The 20759-nt window shown below is 37.7% G+C and overlaps 1 protein-coding gene across 2 annotated transcripts in view; it reads right to left on the bottom strand.

The window, feature by feature from the left end:
* KHDRBS2 (KH RNA binding domain containing, signal transduction associated 2) overlaps positions 1–20759 on the bottom strand; it is a 523179-nt gene that overhangs the window by 279573 nt on the left and 222847 nt on the right. For both annotated transcript variants that reach the window (XM_008138690.2, XM_054722535.1), the window contains exon 4: positions 2510–2656. In XM_008138690.2, coding sequence (XP_008136912.2) covers positions 2510–2656 — 147 coding nt within the window. The remainder of the gene's footprint in view (positions 1–2509; positions 2657–20759) is intronic.

A 20759-nucleotide genomic window follows, 5' to 3' on the forward strand; every position in this document is an offset into this window, starting at 1 on the left:
ACTTATAAAAAACATTTACTAAGTGCTTCTTATGTCCCCGGCATGGTTCAAAATGGGGGAATAAAGTGGTGAAACTAGACAATAATCTTTGCCCTCATGACATGTATATTTTAGCAAGAAAACCAACAATTAACAAACGAGTTAAAATATATATATATACACATACACATACTATAGATAATCTGAAGGTGATAAGAGCTCTGAGGAAATACATAGTGAAGAGGGCTGGGGCCTAATGAGACAATGAATGGCAATGTGAAATCAGACAGCAGTAATACTGTGAAACAGAATAGAATTGTGCACACATAATAGTATTGTGTGGTCAGGGAAGGATTTCCTGCAGAGCTAACAGCTGAGCCAAGACCTGAATGACAAGGAGATAGCCGTGCCAATACACTGGCAAAGAATCTTCACAGGCCCTTACCGAGGAGGGAGCCTGGAGGATGGCATGAAAGGACGGCTGCAAGTCTGGAGCCCAGGAAATGAGCAGTTGGACAGGCAGAGGTAGAATCCCAGAGAAAGACAGGAACAGGTCAACCTGGCCAAAGTTAGATCTTCAGCCTTCATCTGAGTCTGTATCTATAGAGAGCACCTTGATTGTGGGGTATATTCCCCAAACCTGGCCCAGAGAGCTGTTTCCTCCCTCCATAGCACCCGGTCAGCCATTGCTTCGGTCAGACTATCAAACAAACACTGATTTGCCAGATATGATGCTAAATGATGGGAATCCAAGAGAGGCACTGCCAGCCCTGCCAATATATATATTTCAGTGGAGAAGATATAATGGAATGATCACAAGCATCTCGAGGTCTAAGAAGGAAAATGCATTAGTGATATTTATAATAAAATAGGGTTAATGTAGCCTACAGCCTAGGTCCAAGATATATGTAGCAATAAAATAGTATTTCGTCTTATATATTTCACCCCAAAAAGTCATTCCTAGACTATCTACTGTAAAAGTAAAATAGATTTAAAAAACATCCATTTACATAGTACTTCATAATTGTCTATGTCTTTCATATGCAGTACCCCATGTAATAGTCACAATAGCCGTGACAGAGGTCAGTCAGTTATAATTATCTTCTTTTTAAAGATGAATAAGCTGAAGCTCTGGGAATTTAAATGCCTTGTCCAAGTCATGAAATGAATTAGTAATGTAGGCAGTCCTAGCATTTTTCTACACATTCAATATCACCAGAAGTTTGGTCTGAGGTAAACATAGTAAAAATGTTTACCCAATATTACTAGGCATTTTGTTCAGAGGAAAAAGGAAGAGAGAACATACATAGCATCTTCATTCTTAAGAAATATAGGGTCTACTTAGAGAGGTGTTCAGATGAGCACCAGATACTAATTTGTGTGGAAATTCAGTGTGCATGTAATGTTAGGGAATAATCATTAGTGGTATAGCATTATTCAGAACCTTGTCCTGAGAGAAGTTTTTAAACTGGGCATATAAATTAATTAATTATGTTGTTAGATTTTGATACTTTTACATTCTGAAATACTTTTTTTTTTCTGAAATTACATTCTGAAATGTTTTTTCCCATTCTTAAATTCACTGTCCATCAATGAATCTTATGCATCATTTCCTCTGAGTTTATCCATCAGTTTAGAAATCTACTGTGTTCTTTGTTACACAGATTAATTTTTGACTCCCTCCCCCCGCACCTCTCTCTCTGCCAAAGACTTCTGTCTAGGTACTCCAGAAAACCTTCCTCAGCATTCTCTTGTGTTTGTCTTATTCCCAGCTCTAAGTCTGATGCCAAGATTTTTGTTTGTATGACCTCTTCCTAGAATGCTAAATTGTCAACGTTTAGAAAAGCTTCATTCATTTAATCTTCCTCAATTTTTAAAAAAAATCAATACAGAATTCTATTCAATATGCAGCCATGAATTTATTGCCTTACTAACCAAATATTCTCTACTGCTCTCACTTAGTGCAATGCGTTTATTTTTCCAAATTTTGCTTCATGTCAACAAATGTCTGTTTCCATTAACACTGATTATTTTACATTACGTTTTATAATGAGCCAGCACTTGGCATACCATCACATAAAAATGCATTTGATGTTTTCAAATAACATCATTGTCTTGTTACAAGTATGGTATATATAATCTTTTTGTTCCCACTACAAATGCAAATGCTTTAATAATTAAAAATTGCCAATAATACATGTCAATTACCAATTTATTAAGACACAAAAGAAAAGTATACAACTTCAATTATGTTTTTGTGTTTATGCATTCACTGTCTTACTCTTCATGGTTATGTACTGATGCATAGCTGGTAATGTAATGAAGACAAATACTGAAGTTGAACCATCATGAGGTAGCAACATGCCAGGTCCTATGCCAAGTGTTTTGGATATTCTATAGTTCATATTAACTCTATGAATAATTAGTTTGCAATATGCATTTCCTTCTATAAAGTCAGTGAAGCTCGAGGCAAATTTTTAAAAACAGAAACTGCTGAGAAACTTCTTTGTAAAAAATGAAAAACACTTACAGGAACCAGGAATTTTTTAATCTCTTCCAATGCATGACTCATACGTGAATAAGCTTCCCCAGGTGGAGCGAACACTTCAATTAACACATGAAGTTCATCACTCAAGTGGGCATATTTGGCTTCCCCACTCTTCCTTAGCTCTTCTTCCTGTGAAAGAAGTTATTTTTAGAAATACAAATCCATTCATTTTGCATTGATTTAACATTCATTGAGACTGACAAAAGGATATAATCTAAGCAAATTTTCCATAAGTAGAAACCCTTTGAGAAATAAAAATCAGGTACAAGCCATTTAAAGATTTTTAAAATCATTTTTGAGTGAATGATTAAAAAAAAAAAAAGCTGGTATACTTATCATCTGAGACAGATTTTAATCAGCTAAATGAAAATGTTAAATCCCTGAGAAGATTTAGCAGAACTGCCTTTAACTCTTCAGTGTGCACCACCACATTCTGGAAGAAAAGGATTGTTTTTACATTTAATAAATAAGATTTTGCAAATAATAAACCAAAGATTATCACTATTCTTTAAGAGAACAGAACTTTTTAGTAACATTTAAGTGGTGAAAGGTTATTTGTTTGCTATTAAAGTATGCAAAACCAACAGTTATCTCCCAACAAGTTCCTCTGACCCAGATTATCATTGAGCTTCACAGCCATATATTCTGTAAAAATCTGTAGCCTCATTTTGGTCAATAAGGAGTATGTTAAAGAGATGATGGATAAGTATTATGTTGGCATTGATTATGCATGAGCTACATATGCTCAGATGAACTAACAATGCATTCCTACTGGACCAGATTTTTCACAGTCCTGTACCCAAGTGATTAGTGAAGCCTGATTGGCTCTTCAATCCAGGTGAAGAGCCAATCAGCATCTGATCCATATACTTTGCTAGTGTGTGCTATGTATTTTACACTTATCATCTCTAATATCACAATAATCTTGCATATTACTCACAGATTTCAGATTAGGAAACTCAGTTTAAAAGACTCAATAGCTACAGCAAAGTCAGGATTCGAACCCAGCTCATTTTGCAATCAGAGTTGCATTTTTCTTTTAAGAATTTATAAAAGCAAAATTTGGTTAAATAATTAACACAAATAATATTGATTATATTTTATCTTTCTTGACACCTCTTCCCAATCATCTAACAGTTGTTTCATTAAATTTCAAAGGATAAAAAAAGCAATTTTTAGTTTTATATGGAAAATAAATTGAAAAAATTACCCAAGTAGACGTAAGCTGGATAAACAAAAGCTAATTGGCTATTGATTTTAGATAAGTTAACTGTAGGGCCCAGGTTAATGTGTTTATCTGATTAGAAATGCCCATCATGTTGACACAGGAAGGTCCATGACTGAGATGGGAGAAGAGGCAGCCTGCTTTCCTGCTCATTTCTCACCTTCTCAGACCTTGGGGATAGCAACATCTTTTAGTCGGGTAATCCACACTCCACTCCACTAGCAACTCTCTGTATCTAACTAGGAGTTTTTATTTAAAAGAGTTTTTCTTAGTTCCAAATTCTCAGTTTGGGGAAGAAAAGCAGGGCTTGACTAAAGGAGTATGCATCACTGGGTGTAGGAAAAATTTCCTTCCTCTTTGGGTTCTGCTGGGAGGCAAGCTGCTTCTTATCTCAGGTGTCAGCTTCATTACACATAACTGGGGCAGTAGTTAAACCAGGGGTTGCCTGATTGTGACCCTTTCTCAATACTTACCTAAGCTGATTTCCAGCTGGTTATTAAGGGTTACTCACTAGCCAAGTTTTATAAGGCCTATGTACTGTGAGGTGTGGCTTTAAAATAAGAATCATAACACTGACTTCTTTACCTCATCAAAAAAGGGATTAAAGGCCAGCCAGTGTGGCTCAGTGGTTGAACATCAACCTATGAACCAAGAGGTCAGGGCACATGCCTGGGTTTCTGGCTCGATCTCTAGTAGGGGGAGTGCAGGAGCCAGCTATCAATGATTCTCTCTCATTATTGATGTTTCTATCTCTTTCTCCCTCTCCCTTCCTCTCTCTAAAATAAATGAAAACATATTTTTAAAAATTACTGGTTACTAAATATAAGAGATTCTAAATAAAGTCATTAGAAAATATCAAATCCAGTTTTATATATCCCCAACCAATATTTTACTTATATTTTTCTGTTATGCCCGAAGGTAAAAATATAAGTAAAATGTATCCATTTTTATTAGTTATTTTACAGAGACTAACATGGCACTAAAGAGAGTATAACTGGAACTGCATTCTTGCATTTAATTGGTAAGAATTTTAAAGGAAACTTCTTCACCAGAAATATTATTTGTATGTTATCTTCTACAACAGACATATTCCTGACTTGTAAATAATTTGTCAATTAGAAAATTTTGCTCTTAATTCAAAATAGCATGTTTATTAAAGAAAACCTGAAAAAAAAATCCTCAAACGTACAAATGTGTTGTTGTTTTTTAAAATCAACAACCACACAATTCAAGATACACTTTTATCACTTTCAGTGTATTTTTTTCAAGTCTCCTTTTACTATAATAATAGTAATGAATTAGAAGTCATAATTTTGGTATTGCTTTTAAGGTCAAAAATACAAAGTACTTTCCATGGAGTATCTAATTCTATCTGCATGACTACACTTTCTGTTAGATAAGGTTATTTCCCTCCTTTTGCTAATGAGGAGACTGTGGTACAGAGAAAGAAACTTATCCGGAGTTACACAGAGTATGCATCATCGAGTTGCATTACCATCCAGGTTATCTGACATCCAAAGGTCAAACTGTTAATCACTATAGGTGTGTTGCTGGTACAGGTACACAAGTGCAAGTAACTTTTTCATACATTCATATTTCCCCAGGGTATCAGCAATTTCCTGGTATCCAGGCCCTATAGTTCTGTGCTCTCCGGGGCACCTACAGCAGATTACAGATTTTTACACAAAAGGCACATCTGACATGAATGCCCTTTCCTCCCCGCCCATAAGGGTCTGATTTAGTAGCTGTGTGCCCATCAGTGCAGGGTGAAACTACTATTTTCAACATTCTGACTAATTTCCTTTTTGAAGAGCTTACCTAAAAATGCTAGTGATCTCACATCACATTGTCTATTTCTAACTCTCTGTTTTGCAACCATCAGTTCCAAACAAGGCATTCATCCAAAGTTTTTTTTGAAGGGTGAGTTCAGATTAGTTTGCCTAATTTCTCATGAATATTCATGTTGTATTCCTAAAACAAATGGGCTTCATGAAGGATCTTCTCTATTTCCTTGAATACTGGTGGCAGGATTGGTTAGGACCATCCACACCCTGATTCTATTTTGGGGAATAGGGACTCAAGTCAGCTCATAAATGGGTATTCCACCTCAGTTCAGATGATTCAAGACAAATTCCCAACCAGGACACAGAATCAGATGTGCTCTGGTACTGAGTCCAGCCCTTTGGTTCCTGGATTTGCCAAATGCCAATTGTAATGCGAAACTCAACATTTCTTAAAATACTCTGAAAGATCCACTCTCAAAATCACTTATGGGTAACATAGACTTCAATGAAAATATCATAGGGCACAAAGCAAAGAGGTCACATTGATAATCTCATTAGGGACAACTAAAAATATTCTTTATTCTCTTGTCCCAAGCCCTTCCCTGCTTCATTACACAATTTTAATTTTTTTCTCTTCTATCTCTAATGCGCATATTACTCTCTCCTCCAGTCTGAAATTTCCTAGGGAATTGAAAATTATTTTCACCTCTATTAAACAGAGTAATTTAGTTATTGAATGCTAATTCCCAGCTCACATGTCCGGGTCATTATGGAGCTCAGTGAAATAAAGGGAACACCAGTAAATGACACATTAGAAGTCACAGTATGGAAATGTACATGCATGTGCACACACATACTCACACATACTAAAGAACATTTTACAGTGTTATTCTAGAAAAAGTAACTATTTCCATTTTGTCAAATTAAGAAAGATAGTCATGCGCTTTGGGCATTTTTTAAAGAATATGTTATAAGTTGTTCATAATATGATGTAGACAATATATTCCTCCTTTGTGTTTTTCAGATTTTGGTATTTTGTTCTTCCAGAATTTCCTGAAAGGAATCCCATCACCAACACTGATAGTAGAGAGAACACCTGAATAACTGAGTTGATACCTTACTTATCATTTTTAAACACCTATGTGTTCATCTAGATATATATATAATATGTTATGTCATATACATTTATGTTGTCTTTTTTTAAATATCTAATTATAAGAGAAGTAGTCTTTAAACTATCCACTTAACTGACTCACCAGATTAACAAAATACTTATTCCCTCAAAAAATACAGAAGCTAATGTCCAAGATAATATGATGGTTTGAGATTCTGCCACCTAAGTTTTATAAACTGGGAATCATTTCTTCCAAAACTTATTTACTTGTTGCATTTGTTATTGCATTTTAAAAAAAATAAAATTCCTATTTCAACATTTTAAATTATCAAAATACTTTCATACCAAAGACATATAGGTTAAGAGAAATTTTACTGTTTCATAAATTGCTTCTATAGTTAAATTAACCCCTTCACATCTCATAATACTTCATTCCTAGATCAAAGTATTGCAGCATCATTCTAATTTGTGATTTACCTTTATATATGTCTATTTCATTTTCTGAATATACAAGTGTATCTGATAGGACACAGAAAAGATACTCAATAATTTCTTGTTGCAAGAGGGTGAATATTAGGCTGCATTTTTTTCTGTTATACAGCCATATCTTTACTCTTTTGTCATGCTAAGGTTTTCTTTAATTGCATAAACATTTATTGTCTTATGACCTTGGGATAGAGTGAATTATATTTACTAACATGATTTTCTTTTTAGCTTAGAAAAATGTGTCCCAATTATTATTTCATTCAATGTGTTTCCAATTAGATTGATAATAATGTATAGATAACATATATGCCTATTCAGTGATAACATATATATCCTATCTAATAATAGACAAATATGCAAATTGACCATACCTCTGACACGCCCACAAGTCACGCCCACCATCCAATCAGAGTGAGTATGCAAATTAACCCAAACCACGATGGCTACAGCCACAGAGAGCAAGGTTTCCTAGGTAACAGAGTAAGCCAAGCTTTCTGCCTGCCCTTGCCAGGCCTAAGCCTCCACTCAAGCTACAAAGTTTCAATTATAGAAGGTAAACAAATTCAAACAAATGGCGGCAGAATGGAGCTTGAGAGAGCAGGCCAGGGTTGCCGCCAGCCACAGGGGAAGCAAAGCTTTCCGAACACCCTGGCTGGGCCCACCCGCTTAAGGCAACAAAGTTTCAATTATAACCCCAACACAAATGGCTGCGGGCCTTGGAGGGAGCCCCAGGCTTGGCTCTGCTCCAGGCTACAAAGTTTCAATTGTAGAAGGAAATTAATTCCAGATACCAGGGCCTCCGCTTGCATTGCCAGGGGGCATGGCCCGCCTGCAAACCACCACAGGCCCCTCGCTCAGGCCGCCCCATGCCCCAAGGGAACCCCACCCTGATCAGGGACACCCTTCAGGGCAAACCAGCTGGCCCCCAACCGTGTACCAGGCCTCTATCCTATCTAATAAAAGAGTACTATGCAGATTGATCATCACTGCAACACACAATATAGCTGCCCCCATGGGGTCAAAGATCCTGTCCCCATGTGGACACAAGATGGCCACCACAAGATGGCCAGCAGGAGAGGGCAGTTGGGAGGCACCCGGCCTGCAAAGGAGGGCAGTTGAGAAGGGCCAGGCCTGCAAGGGAGGGCAGTTGGAGGTGATCAACCCTGTAGGAGAGGGCAGTTAGGGGTAACCAGGCCAGCAGAGGAGGGAAATTGGGGGCAAACAGGCTGGCAGCAGAGTGTTTACGGGGTGATCAGGCTGGCAGGCAGAACCGGTTAGGGGCAATCAGGAAGGCAGGCAGGCAAGCAGTTGGGAGCCAGCAGTCCTGGATTGTGAGAGGGATGTCCGACTGCCTGTTTAGGCCTGATCCCAGGGACCAGGCCTAAACGGGCAGTCAGACATCCCTTGAGGGGTCCCAGATTGGAGAGGGTACAGGCTGGGCTAAGGGACAACCCCCCTCCATGCACCAGGCCTCTAGTATATATATATAAAAGCCTAAGCAACCATTCAGCTGTTCAACCGGTAGCTATGACACTCACTGACCACCAGGCGGCAGACGCTCAGACTGGTAGGTTAGTTTGCTGCCCGAGTCTGGCCAATCAGGACTGGATGAGAGAGGTTGGACACGCCCTGGAGCCCTCCTGTTGTCTCTCCCCAGCCCCGATCATGCACTGGTGGGGTCCCTCGGCCTGGCCTGCTCCCTCTCGCAATTGAGGACTCCTAGGGGGATGTCAGAGAGCTGCAGGCCAGGCTGAGAGACCCCACTGGTGCATGAATCCATGCACCATGCCTCTAGTGTATTTTATAATCAAGTAATTATACAAATTGTAGTTTGCACTATATCACGTGTTTGTTCTATGATTATAAGGACAAACATAGTCTAGGTAAGTAAACAAAACCACAAAAGCTACTAACCCAAGAGTATTTTGGAGCTACTCATAAACAATTTAGAGCAAGCAACCTTTTTGACAATGGACCTGCCTATCCTATCCCTCTTATGGCTTCTTACCTATTGGGTAATGGGATTGGCAGGTAAGGAGATTGGCAGGTGCAGCTGTTATTATGTTATTCTAATTTCAAGAAAATAAAAAGTTCTATAAATACAATGCTTACTCTTTCCACCCAGGAATCAACCTTAGCTAACTTTAGAGTCCAGAGATAAGATCCCAGTGATTGAAAATTTTGTAGTAATATTTTAGTAACAACGGCCACCATCTTAGAGACTGAAATATTTTTATTACTTTCTATGTATAGGAACAAATATTTCAAAAATCCTATGAACAAACACCAACTTGTGCTTTCCTGTAGATACCCTTATGGACCAGAGTTTAGAAGACGTCAAGTGTAACAGCTTTCCTAGTCATGAATCTACTACTAACTGCAAACTTTAGCAGACACTTTGCTCTTGTGGCCCTGTTTCTTCATATGCAAAAGCAGAGAACGTTATGTACTAGAGAGGTAATTTTCAAGTGGTGATACATGGAGCCAAGAGGGTTACAGAAAGGTGCCTTATGGACTATGTTAGAGCAAAATGAGGATTCTCCCCCATCCCATTCAACCATATCAGCTCAGCTTACACCTGTTTATGCATAACATGTCAAGTAAGGTAATATTGTTCCACAAGATCAGCAAACTGAAAACAATAGACAATGGTAGACATGATAATGTCAAAGGTTTCTCAGAGCTTTAAAAAATCATGACGCGCTATGTGACTTTTCTTCAAAGGCATCCTCATCCTGCAAGTAGAACTTTACTATTAGAAAATCCACTTTCCAAATAGTGTTTTCTAAGATATATTACTAAGAAAAATCAAAACTCCAAATGGCAACTATTCAGGTCAATCTTTGAACATCTACAATGAGGCTGCTATTGCATATTTTATACACATTATACCATTTAATCTTCATAGAACCCTAAGGTGTAGTGAAAAGTAAAAAAAAAAGATTTTGAGGTCAGAGAGATCTAGATTTACGTTAGCAGCACTGATATTTATTATCAATAGTATTTGAAAAAAGTTACTAATTTTTTGAGATTTAGGTTCTTAATCTACATGATAAGGAAACTCTAGATTTCTCAGACAAGGATGACAGAAAGTAATATGTATAAATCACAAGTACAGTGCCTGGTACACAATAAACACTTGAAGAAATGAAAGGTTTTCTCTCAGAGGAGCTAAGTGACTTGGTTGCAGTGATTCAGGAAGTGAGAGAATGGCATTTGGTCTGCCTGACTGACTTCAAACCCATACTCTTATGGTCATGGCTGTTTATTATGAACATTAAATTGAAATAATACAATTACCAAATAATACAATTTGAAATCCTTGAAATAATACAATTACCAAACTTTCTAATTAAGTATTTCTTCAAAGAGCTGTAACAAAGAGTGAATTAGTTTGATGATGGTTTACTTATTATTGAGTTAATTTAAATGTATAACTTTAAGAGAATGTACATTTAAATTACTGTAAGTTAATTGGGAAGATAAGGAAAAATTAACATCATTGCATATGCCTTCTTGAATTTTAACTTTCTAATTAATTATTAATTTATAGTCTATATATGTCACATGGACCACATAATATTGCAAGGCCACATATGATGACAGTTAACATCCCAGGTTTCATTCATGATGACCAGGGTTAAAATCCCAGCTCTCCCACTTAATACTGTGAAAGCCAGAGCATATAACGTATACTATTTGGGACTTGTAATTCCTCACTTGTAAAATGATGACAGTACTAATACTAATAACGTAGTAAGCACTAACCAAATATGATCATTGTTAAATATTTAAAACTGAAATCTCTATATAAAAGTATATATGAGCTGAAAGAGTTAATATATTCAAAGATCTCAATTATTCTCCCAGGAGTAGCTCTTCCAGTGACAGGAATACACTAATTTTTTTAAAAAAAAGAAGTTTAAAAACCATGACATAACGCACATGCAAGTTTTATACTTTGGTTTTTACTTTAGCAATTACTACTGTCATATTTTATCCTCAGAGTTATAATTTACTAGAGTGCTTTTTGAAGGCTTTTTCTCCTTAGCACCCCAGGGAATATTCTTTTAACATAAACCCTCTTCTGAAATAAATAAGTCTATTGTCTGCACAGCTTTCTCCATCAAGAAATTGAAATAAACACACATTTATTATTTACACCATGGCCTGTTTGGGATTTGTCTGAATCACTAACTTAAAAGCATTTTTAAATACACATATGTGAAAATTCTTTTATGTATAAATTAGTTGTCAAAATTTATGCACACAAAAGGTTTTTGTACAAATGGATATACATGCATACATGATAGAGAAGCAATGGCTTAATCCCAAAGAGCACCTAAGGTTCTTGTGGCCTTCACTTACAAATCCATCCTATCTGTTTTGTTTTGTTTTTAATATATTTTTATTGATTTCAGAGAGGAAAGGAGAGGTAGAGAGAGATAGAAACATCAATGATGAGAGAGAATCATTGATCAGCTGCCTCCTGCACGCCCCCTACTGGGGATGGAACCTGCAACATGGGCATGTGCCCTGACCAGGAATTGAACTGTGACCTCCTGGTTCATAGAGCAACACTCAACCTCTGAGCCACCCAGCTGGGCCCTGCTCTCTTGAATTGAAGATGGCAATAACTTCTCCACCATATAGCCATCCATCCTCCACAGGGTCAATTATGAGAGAGAAATCTTTTCACTCTGCACACCAATTCTAGCACTATCTAGATTCATGAAGGGTAAAGTACTAGAAGCATCAATGTAACCAAGGATGATGTTTTTAAAAGTAGGTCACTATTTTGAAAGTGGAGAAGCAGATACTGACAAACAGAAGACTCCTTATGCTAGTGTTTGGAAGTTGTGGGTTTACTAGAGGTTGAGACCTTTAATTGAGGACAATCAAATCACACATTCTGGGTACATCAAGGATAGTCTAACTTCTCAGACGATGAAGGCCTATTATTCAAATGGTGAAAAGAATACCTTGATCGAATAAAAGGGCTATTTCATTCTTCAAGAAAAAGAAGACAATCGATTTTGACAAAATGGAACCTATAGAAAGACTTACTACTCATCCTCCTTAATTAACATATAAAAGGTCATGTCCCTACATTTTAATTAAAAGCCATTTGCTTAGTCCTGGTTTAGACTCAGCTGGTTGGAGCATTGTCCCATACAATCTAGGTTTGATTCCCAGGGGAGGTGCATGCAGGGGGCAACCAATTCATGCTTCTTTCTCTTCCTTCCTTTTTCTCTTAAAATCAGTAAAACATATCTCTGGGTGAGGATTCAAAAAATAAATAAATAAAATAAGTAAGAGGCTCACAAACACATTTTTAGGAATAGAACCATCTGGGAACACAAATTATCTAACTGTGCTTCTCTAGCTTCTTTTTCGTATGCAACCTATGTGAATGGGCTTCGTTCAGGATCAGTGCAGGGGACTGTATGGGAAGTGGAAGCACTTGGAGAACAGTATGGAAGCCCAGAAAGTGGGAAGTGGATCCTGGGAAGAAGCTGGCACTTAGAAATCAGTGGACTTCATGGGAAAAGGACATCCTATAATGGGTTCATCCAGACCTCAAAAGCTAAGAAGAAACCAAGAAGGAGGTTTCCTTTGAGGTTTGGAGAAATAAGGGAAACCAAGGACAGACCAGAGGTCAACCGGAGTGGGAGTTTCTCTGTCTCCCACTCACAATTTAAAGGACTTCAATATTTAATTTCAAAAACCTTATCTAAGCTGGCAAAAATAATATGCAATTTTAAAAATAATAGCAGCCACAGACAGGAAAAGCAGGCAGAACATGAGAACACATGTCATTTAAACGCTGCCAGGTGAATCGCAGGAAGTAAAGGATGAACACTTGAATGAATACATTTTAGGAAGCAATTGAAATAAAATGCAGGTACAAAACTTTCCAAGGTAAGGACAAAAGGAAACTAAAAGTATGAGGCTTAGTTCCCCCTGTTGAAAATAAAGCAAGAGACTTCCCTCCCTCCATTTTTCAGAGCACTTATCTTATAAAATGTGTGATTGTAAGCTCTCTCTTTGATATATAAATGGGCCTTTTGTCAGCTTTAAGACCCAGACTGTCTTTTTCTAGGAGCTAGGAGAGATATCTTTGAAATGTAAACATCAAGGGAGATAGCACCCTGTAGCTCTAGGTTTCTGTGGGAGGGGAAGACCCTAACTTGGGTGGGTGCCTTGCTCCAAGTTGTAAAATTACCTCCTGTCATAAAGGTAGGAGAAGTTTGGTTTTCCTTTGGATGAAGCCATTAGCTAACACAAATGGCCATCCCCACTAACCAGATAAAGTCAGGATGAACTCTGTGTGACAAACGGTGCTGTCAAGTCCTCTTACTTGAGGACCAGTTATTGTTTATGCTGAGAACAAGTATACCGTGGGTTGTATCTGCTTCTCTACATAACAGAGTGAAATTTCATTCTGTTTTTTTCAATCTTAGTGGGTTGCCTGTGATGTCTACCCCATTCTGGTTTAATGCTTATTCGATAATAAAAGTGTCTTCTTTCTCTGCTAGCTTTGTGGAAAAGATTTCTGGGCTGGGAGAAGACATTGTTATTAATTATACTAGAAGCTCGATGCACGAAATTTGTGCAAGAATAGGCCTTCCTTCTCCCGGCTGCTGGCACCGGCTTCCCTATGGCACCCTTGACTGGGGCTTCCTTTGCAGCCCCAGCTTTGTGTGGAAGGTCGTCCAGAAGGACATAGGGTCTAATTAGCATATTACACTTTTATTATTATATATTTCCCCAACACTCACTGAAACAAATAGCAACAGATGCTGTTGATGCTCTGCCTATATCCCTTTGCCTTACTATCTCAATGCAACCAGCATTTATTTATCTTTATGCCAGAGGTCTGGTCTGGCTAGGAGTAATAGCCCTACTTATTATGCACATAGCAGAGGGACATGCCAGGGAATTAACTCCCTCCAGGAGCGTCTCTCCACTGATTGGGGACAGTTGGCTTCTAAACCCCAGCTTACTCAATCCTTAGATGGGGTAACTTGCATGTTTTTCTTTCTCAAAGGACCCCAATGGGATAAGGTTCAGTCTTTTCACAGTTTAACTTGTTTGGAAAAGCACATCAAAGGGTTTCCTTCATCTTCTCATTTTACTTCCTCACTCCTCTACCTGAGTTTCCAGAGATCTCCTTCCAAATAAACTTCATGTAATTAAATCTTGGCACAGGTCTTTTTCCAGGGTAACTCAAACCAAGACAGCAACTCAGTAGATTCAAGTATGGAGAGAATGATTGAAAGCAGAACTTTTCTTTAGAAAGATAAATGCAAAGAAAAGTACTTGAATACATAATCATAATGAAGAAAAAAATATCAGAGATATGGAGGATAGAGTAAATACGTAAACAATAAAAATTCCACAAAAAGAAAACAGAACATAAGGAAGAGCAAAAATAAATAAACAAATTAAAAAATTATGATCTACAGATTATAAGAGCTCACTTGATTCCATCCGGGATTGAAGAGAAAAAGACTCACATTGAGGTATATCTCAGTAAAATCCCTGAAGTTTAAGTAAAGCAAGAGCAAGCAAGCAAACAAGCCCACAGCAAAACACTCTTGCAAGGTTCTAGAACTAGATGTACAAAGAGAAAAAATATCATCAGCAATGGATGTCTCACCTATAAAATTTTGAATTTAGAAATACAGATATGTTTATCAGCATCACTTACCAGGCCCTGTACTGAGTGCTTTATATGCATAATTATATTTACTTTCCATAAATGATATCAAGTACTCAATAACCCTTCTCAAGCACTGAGGACTAAATGGCTGCAGAGTTCCTCGGGCCATGGATGCTGATGATATAATAAGATGATAATTCATTATTTTAACCATCTCACTACAAAGTATGACAATTACTATGCTCTTCCAAGAAATACAGTGTTTAGACTACCTGGAATTAAGTCTGTTGAAACATTTCCACTAATGCAAAAAGACAAGACCTCTTTCCAAGAAGTCTCAGTAGTCTAGAATTAATGAGGCCCTAAAAGGTTCTGAGTATATGCCGACTACAGCAATAAATAAAACAAAAGCTGTATGCCAAGAACCTGGGAGAAGATGGAAAGTACTTTACGAATCACATTACTTAGCAAGCTGTTTCTCGGGGTACCAGCATCCCATTTTCCATTTCAAGAAGAGGTGTCTCCAAGGATGAAAAGGCTCCATGAATCCCGAGACAGGTCTCTTTTGAGTTTGGAAAAGGGCCCAGAGAGAAAGGTGGGATGAAATGGAACCTATGAACCAATCAAGACGTGAAGACAACATGTGAGCTGCCTAAGAGGATCGTAGTAAAGTCATCTTTAACCCAGAGTTATTGCCAGAATTGCTTCTGAGCCTCAAGGGGTCACTGCCAACCAAGAACAGAAAAGCAAATATGAGTGAATCCCAGTTGGCAGGGAGCAGTAGGTTGAATGCTGGCTTGAAAGAACGTTTAGCATTGGGATAGCAATTTGGGAGAGGATGTCTTATGCAGCCAGACGTGTTTGTAGAGGAGACCGCAATAAGAAACCAAAAGAGCTGTGTCCTGGGTGCTGATGTGGAGTGACTACAGACAAAGGAAAAAAAGAGCAACAAAAAGTCCACAGAAGCTGCTGCAGAAGTCCCTGCAGAATCATGTCACCTCCCTGGGAATGCAAGGGCAGCAGACAGATCACCGTGGAGATGTCACCGTGGAGACTGTACTTTGAACAAACACATTATGTTGTTCATCAAGCAACGAGACTGAGAAGGGGACACAATTAGCACCTAGAAAGTGGCTAAGCACGGACTAGAATACACCTGAATACACTAGAATACACCTGGAATCCATGTGAAAGGGCATCCACATTTACAGCATAGGTGCAGGTGCATAAATACCACAAACAGCAGAATACATACAAGTATTGTTGTCACTTTTAGCTTTCTGAAAAGAGGGTTGTCGGATCGTATTAGTTCCTGCTTACAAGCCTATGCTGATAGCCTATTTACCTAAAATTCTACAATTTCAACATGGCATTGCAGACCTTTTTTAACCTGGCACTGGCTTAGCTCGCCAGTTTCATCTCTGCCATCATTTCGCAGACACTGTTCTCGAATCACTAAAGGAGAAAATCCTCATCCTCACCTTTCTCTGAAAGCATCCTCTTTCAAACCTCTGTGGACCTCTGTTCTACTTCTAGTTTCAGATAAAATATATTCATCTAGACTGCACACAGCCAGCACTGCAGCACTGACTGCTCCACAGAATCTTAAGTATGACATCTTCTGAATAATATTAAATCATAAATATTTGATATTATAATACTAATACTGATAGTATCCTCCATCAGAATATTTGGTTCCATGGGTCTTATTAAACAGGGAGTGTGTGTGTGGTGTGTTTTTTTTCCCCTGTAAGCATTGTGAGAGAGAGAGAGAGAGAAAAGGGAGAGAGAGAGAGATGGGGAGGTAGATTAAGGCACAGTATACTTAAGTGAGGCTTCTTACACGTATCTAAATTTTAATAAGATGTATAACCTCTATGACTACTTTTTGTATTAATTGTTTTAATCAAGTAAAGAGCTTAGTTTTCTTATACTTAGATAATAAACACTTTCCAGGGGGAATGGAGGATTTAGGAATCTGGTCATTCAGATTTTGTGATGTCTTATCATACGATTGTTTTCCCTTTCTGTCTTGTACTCTGTCTTAGCCAAAATATAGTGATAATGTCTAAGAGGAAAGTTTCTCTTATATACTTAACAAAAAGATGGGGGTGGGCAGTGAGCATATTTTTGAATTTCAAAGAAGGCAATTACTAATGTTGTAGAGAGTGAATGCTGTTCATAAACACAATTTTTTTCTTATGAGTTCATCTCTGCTTTGTTTCTTTATACTTATTGAGTATTCTGTCAGGACTAGAAAATACAAACCTAGCACCAGAGATGCCAGAAAGGTAAGATTTAGAGCACAGGAGGGCAAGGACTTAATTGTGCCCTTTTGTAACTGTTTCATATGCCATTGTTGACCATGAATCTGAATTTGGGCATATGACACTACAGCTACCACAAAAATTACCTTGGATGTAGAAAACCCTTGATTCTAATTTTTTTCTTAAAATGTGTGAAATGGACTTTTTTGGAAACAGTATAAGGATGGTAGGAGCAGCTAAGGTCCTGGGCTTGGGCTATTCATAGCACATCTTGCCTCAAGTCACCCAGAAAATAGCTCTTTCAGGAGAGGGACTTTCCCCTCACTAACCCTGACAAGAGTTATTTTCATTGTATCATCTGAAAAATTGTTCATCACCACCTACCTATGTTTAAATGGGGCTTAGACTCACTCTTTACCTCAGGGCAACAAGCCTCTTTGGATGCCACATAAACAGAAGGGAGAAGTGGAATGAAAATAGTTTAAAGAACTAGTGTTTACCCTGTAGCCCTGAGAGAGGATGAATATAAAAATAATAATCGAGTCTGCAAAGTTTTAATGCAATCTCTTCTCAGCAGAGCCCTACCCTTCCACAGCTAACCTGACAGCAAGCATGCCTCTGGCTGTGGCAGTCAGCAATGATGAATATAGAGAGGACACAGGTCAAAGACAAGAGGCCCACACAACTGCCCTCCACCTCTTCAACCACAAAAATGAACAAATAAACAAACCAAGCCCTAGCAGGTTTGGCTCAGTGGATAGAGCGTGGGCCTATGGACTGAAGGGTTTCAGGTTTGATTTCTGTCAAGGACACATGCCAGGGTTGTGTGCTTGCTCCTCAGTAGGGGCATGCAGGAGGCAGCCAATCAGTGATTCTTTCTCATCTTTGATATTTCTATCTCTCTCTCCCTCTCCCTTCCTCTCTAAAATTAATAAAAATATATTTAAAAAATAAAAAACCCAAAAAAATCCTATATATTTTTTTTGAAGTGAGCATATATATTTAGCTGTCTTGCTCCTGCTGCCAACATTGCTAGTTAAGTGTCTGCAAAATATATCAATTACATATACTGACTATCCACCATGTGCTGAAAAGTATACTAAACATTTTCTCACTTATGATCTATAAGAGTTTACCTGTATTTCAACTTTTAAGGAAATGAAGAGTTTTCTTCAATAAACCAGACAAAATCTTACAAAATGGAGTAACTCAAACACTGGCTCAATGATAACTGTTGAGTGCTCAATTAATAATCATATATTATCCCATATAAAATTTTGGATTTTGACCTGTGACATTTTACTGTTTATCTCATCGTCAGCTGTTAAGAGGAGCTAGCTGTCAGGAATGCAGTGGCTTTTAGTACATAAGAAACTCTGTAATTGAAAAATAAAAATTTTAAAAATATGTAAAAAAATAAAAGAAACTCTCCTTAGAGAGCTAAATGCATGTGTGAGAAAGAGAGAGATGGGGAGGTAGATTAGGGCACAGTATGCTTAAGTAAGGCTTCTTACACATATCTAAATTTTAATAAGATGTATAACCTCTATGTACTTTTTGTATTAATTGTTTTAATCAAATAAATAGCTAAGTTTTCTGTTACTTAGATAATAAACACTTTCCAGGGGGAATGGAAGATTTAGGAATCTGACCATTTAGATATTATAATGTCTTATCATATGATTGTTTTTTCTTTCTGTCTTTCACTCTGTCTTAGCCAAAATATATTAATAATGTCTAAGAGGAAAGTTTCTCTTACACACTTAACAAAAGAATGGGGAAGTGAATATATTTTTGAATTTCAAAGAAATCAATTCCTGTTTAAAATGGTCACAGGAATTCTAATAAGGCCTTAATTCTCAAGGCAGGAATTCTCCAAAAAGGAGTAACCAAGGATATAGCCACCCCACTCTTAAATACACTGTTTGGGATGATGGCAGGCACTGGAATATAACTAAACTCTAAAAAGACGTCTCTCAGGGCCAGCATGGATTGACAGTGGATTGCTTTTATTCCAGAGGCCAACTCTGGTAAAAGGAAATCTATCAGTTATTTAAGAATTCTCAATAATTCCCCTTTGAAACATACTGAATTTTTCTGTAAAATATCTAGAAGGACTGAATTGATGGTTCTGCTCTAAATAGTCACTAACACATGTGTTAATGTATTTAAGTAATACATATTTTAAATGCACCTTCATGCAAAGACTCTGTGCTGTGAGTTTTTGGGGTGGACCCTGATCTCAGTTCATCGTTTACATGGAGAGATGAGGCATCATGTATAGATTCTGGTAAGTACCAGAGGTCAGAAGAAAAGTTATGCAAGTTCATTCCTGGGCATATGTATTCACACAGCAATGTTTACTGAGCCTCTCTACCTAGGGAACACTGGTCCAATGTGGGGAGACCCAGCAATAACAAAAGCCAGTCTTCCCACAGGGCTTAGACTCCAGTGGAAGGAGACAAATAATAAAAGGATACAAAAATTAGTATATAATTTCATATCATAAATGCAATAAAAAAGAGAGAAGGGTAGGAGAGTCCAGGGGGATGGAGCATTATTCACATAGGGCAGTCAGGGGGCTACTCAGCTTTGTGCTGATTAATGAGAAGGTGCTGGATTACTAAGAATCAGAGGAAGAGTGGGTAGGTGGGGGCAGTATTGCAGGTAAAGTGAAGAATAAGAGAAAATGCCTTTAAGCAGGACAATTTTGGCATGTTTGAGGAAGAGAAGAAAAGCCGGTGTGGCTTGAGCCCAGAGAATAAAGTAGAAAGTGGACTCAATAGAGGTCTGAAATCGAAGATTTAGACAACTAATAAAGGGCTTTGTAGACCATGGCAAAAACAGGAGAGGTGTTTTCAAAGTGGATATGTGTATGTTGTCTCTTTGGGGGAGAGGAAGCTTTGTCCCTGAATTTTGCAAAAGTAGCCACAGAATTGTGTGAAACCACAAAAAGTGCGATTGGTTGAAAAGATCAGAATGGCAATAATTGTTCCGTTTTCAAGGGATATAATTGCTAATATAACATTTCCAAACATTAGTAAAAGAGTACTCCTGACTATAAATGACTATTTTTGTTTTACTTTTCAACACATGTAATGTCTACTTTCATAACCTATGAAGTATTATATACGAGATATGGTTAAGCTGGGATTTGAAGGATGGCTGGGGTTTGAAAATGAGGAGGTAGTAGGTCAAGAAGAATAGCCTGATTATAATCTCACCTGTTTGTCTTGGAGAATACAGGTTCACAGCAATGCCTTTATCCGAGAATTAATAGTACCCCTTTTCACTCTCAGGCATTCAGGATTAAGACAACAAATTAGATGGTCAGCCTTAATCACCAGTAAGGGCATGAAGACATTTATGTCTGAAACAGCAAAAGCTCTTGCTAAGGTTCACAAGGCAGATGTGCTAGGAGTGCAATGAGATCTAATGTGGAAGAATTAGAATGGACCTGAGAGTGGAGGCCCCATTGTCATAACTGGGGATTTAACTGGATATTAATTACCTAATCTAAGAAGGAATTTGGGGGATATAGGAGGAGTTTAATATTAATTAGTATCATGTTTCAGAGAAAACAATCAACAGGCAGTTTATGAAATGCTGTATCTGTCTGGTTTTAAGTTGATTCACTACCTTCTCCCACCAATTATCAAGCTTTAGAGAGATACCTTAAACACATGTCCT

The sequence above is a fragment of the Eptesicus fuscus genome, chromosome 10, assembly GCF_027574615.1.
Source record: "Eptesicus fuscus isolate TK198812 chromosome 10, DD_ASM_mEF_20220401, whole genome shotgun sequence".
Taxonomy (NCBI): domain Eukaryota; kingdom Metazoa; phylum Chordata; class Mammalia; order Chiroptera; family Vespertilionidae; genus Eptesicus; species Eptesicus fuscus.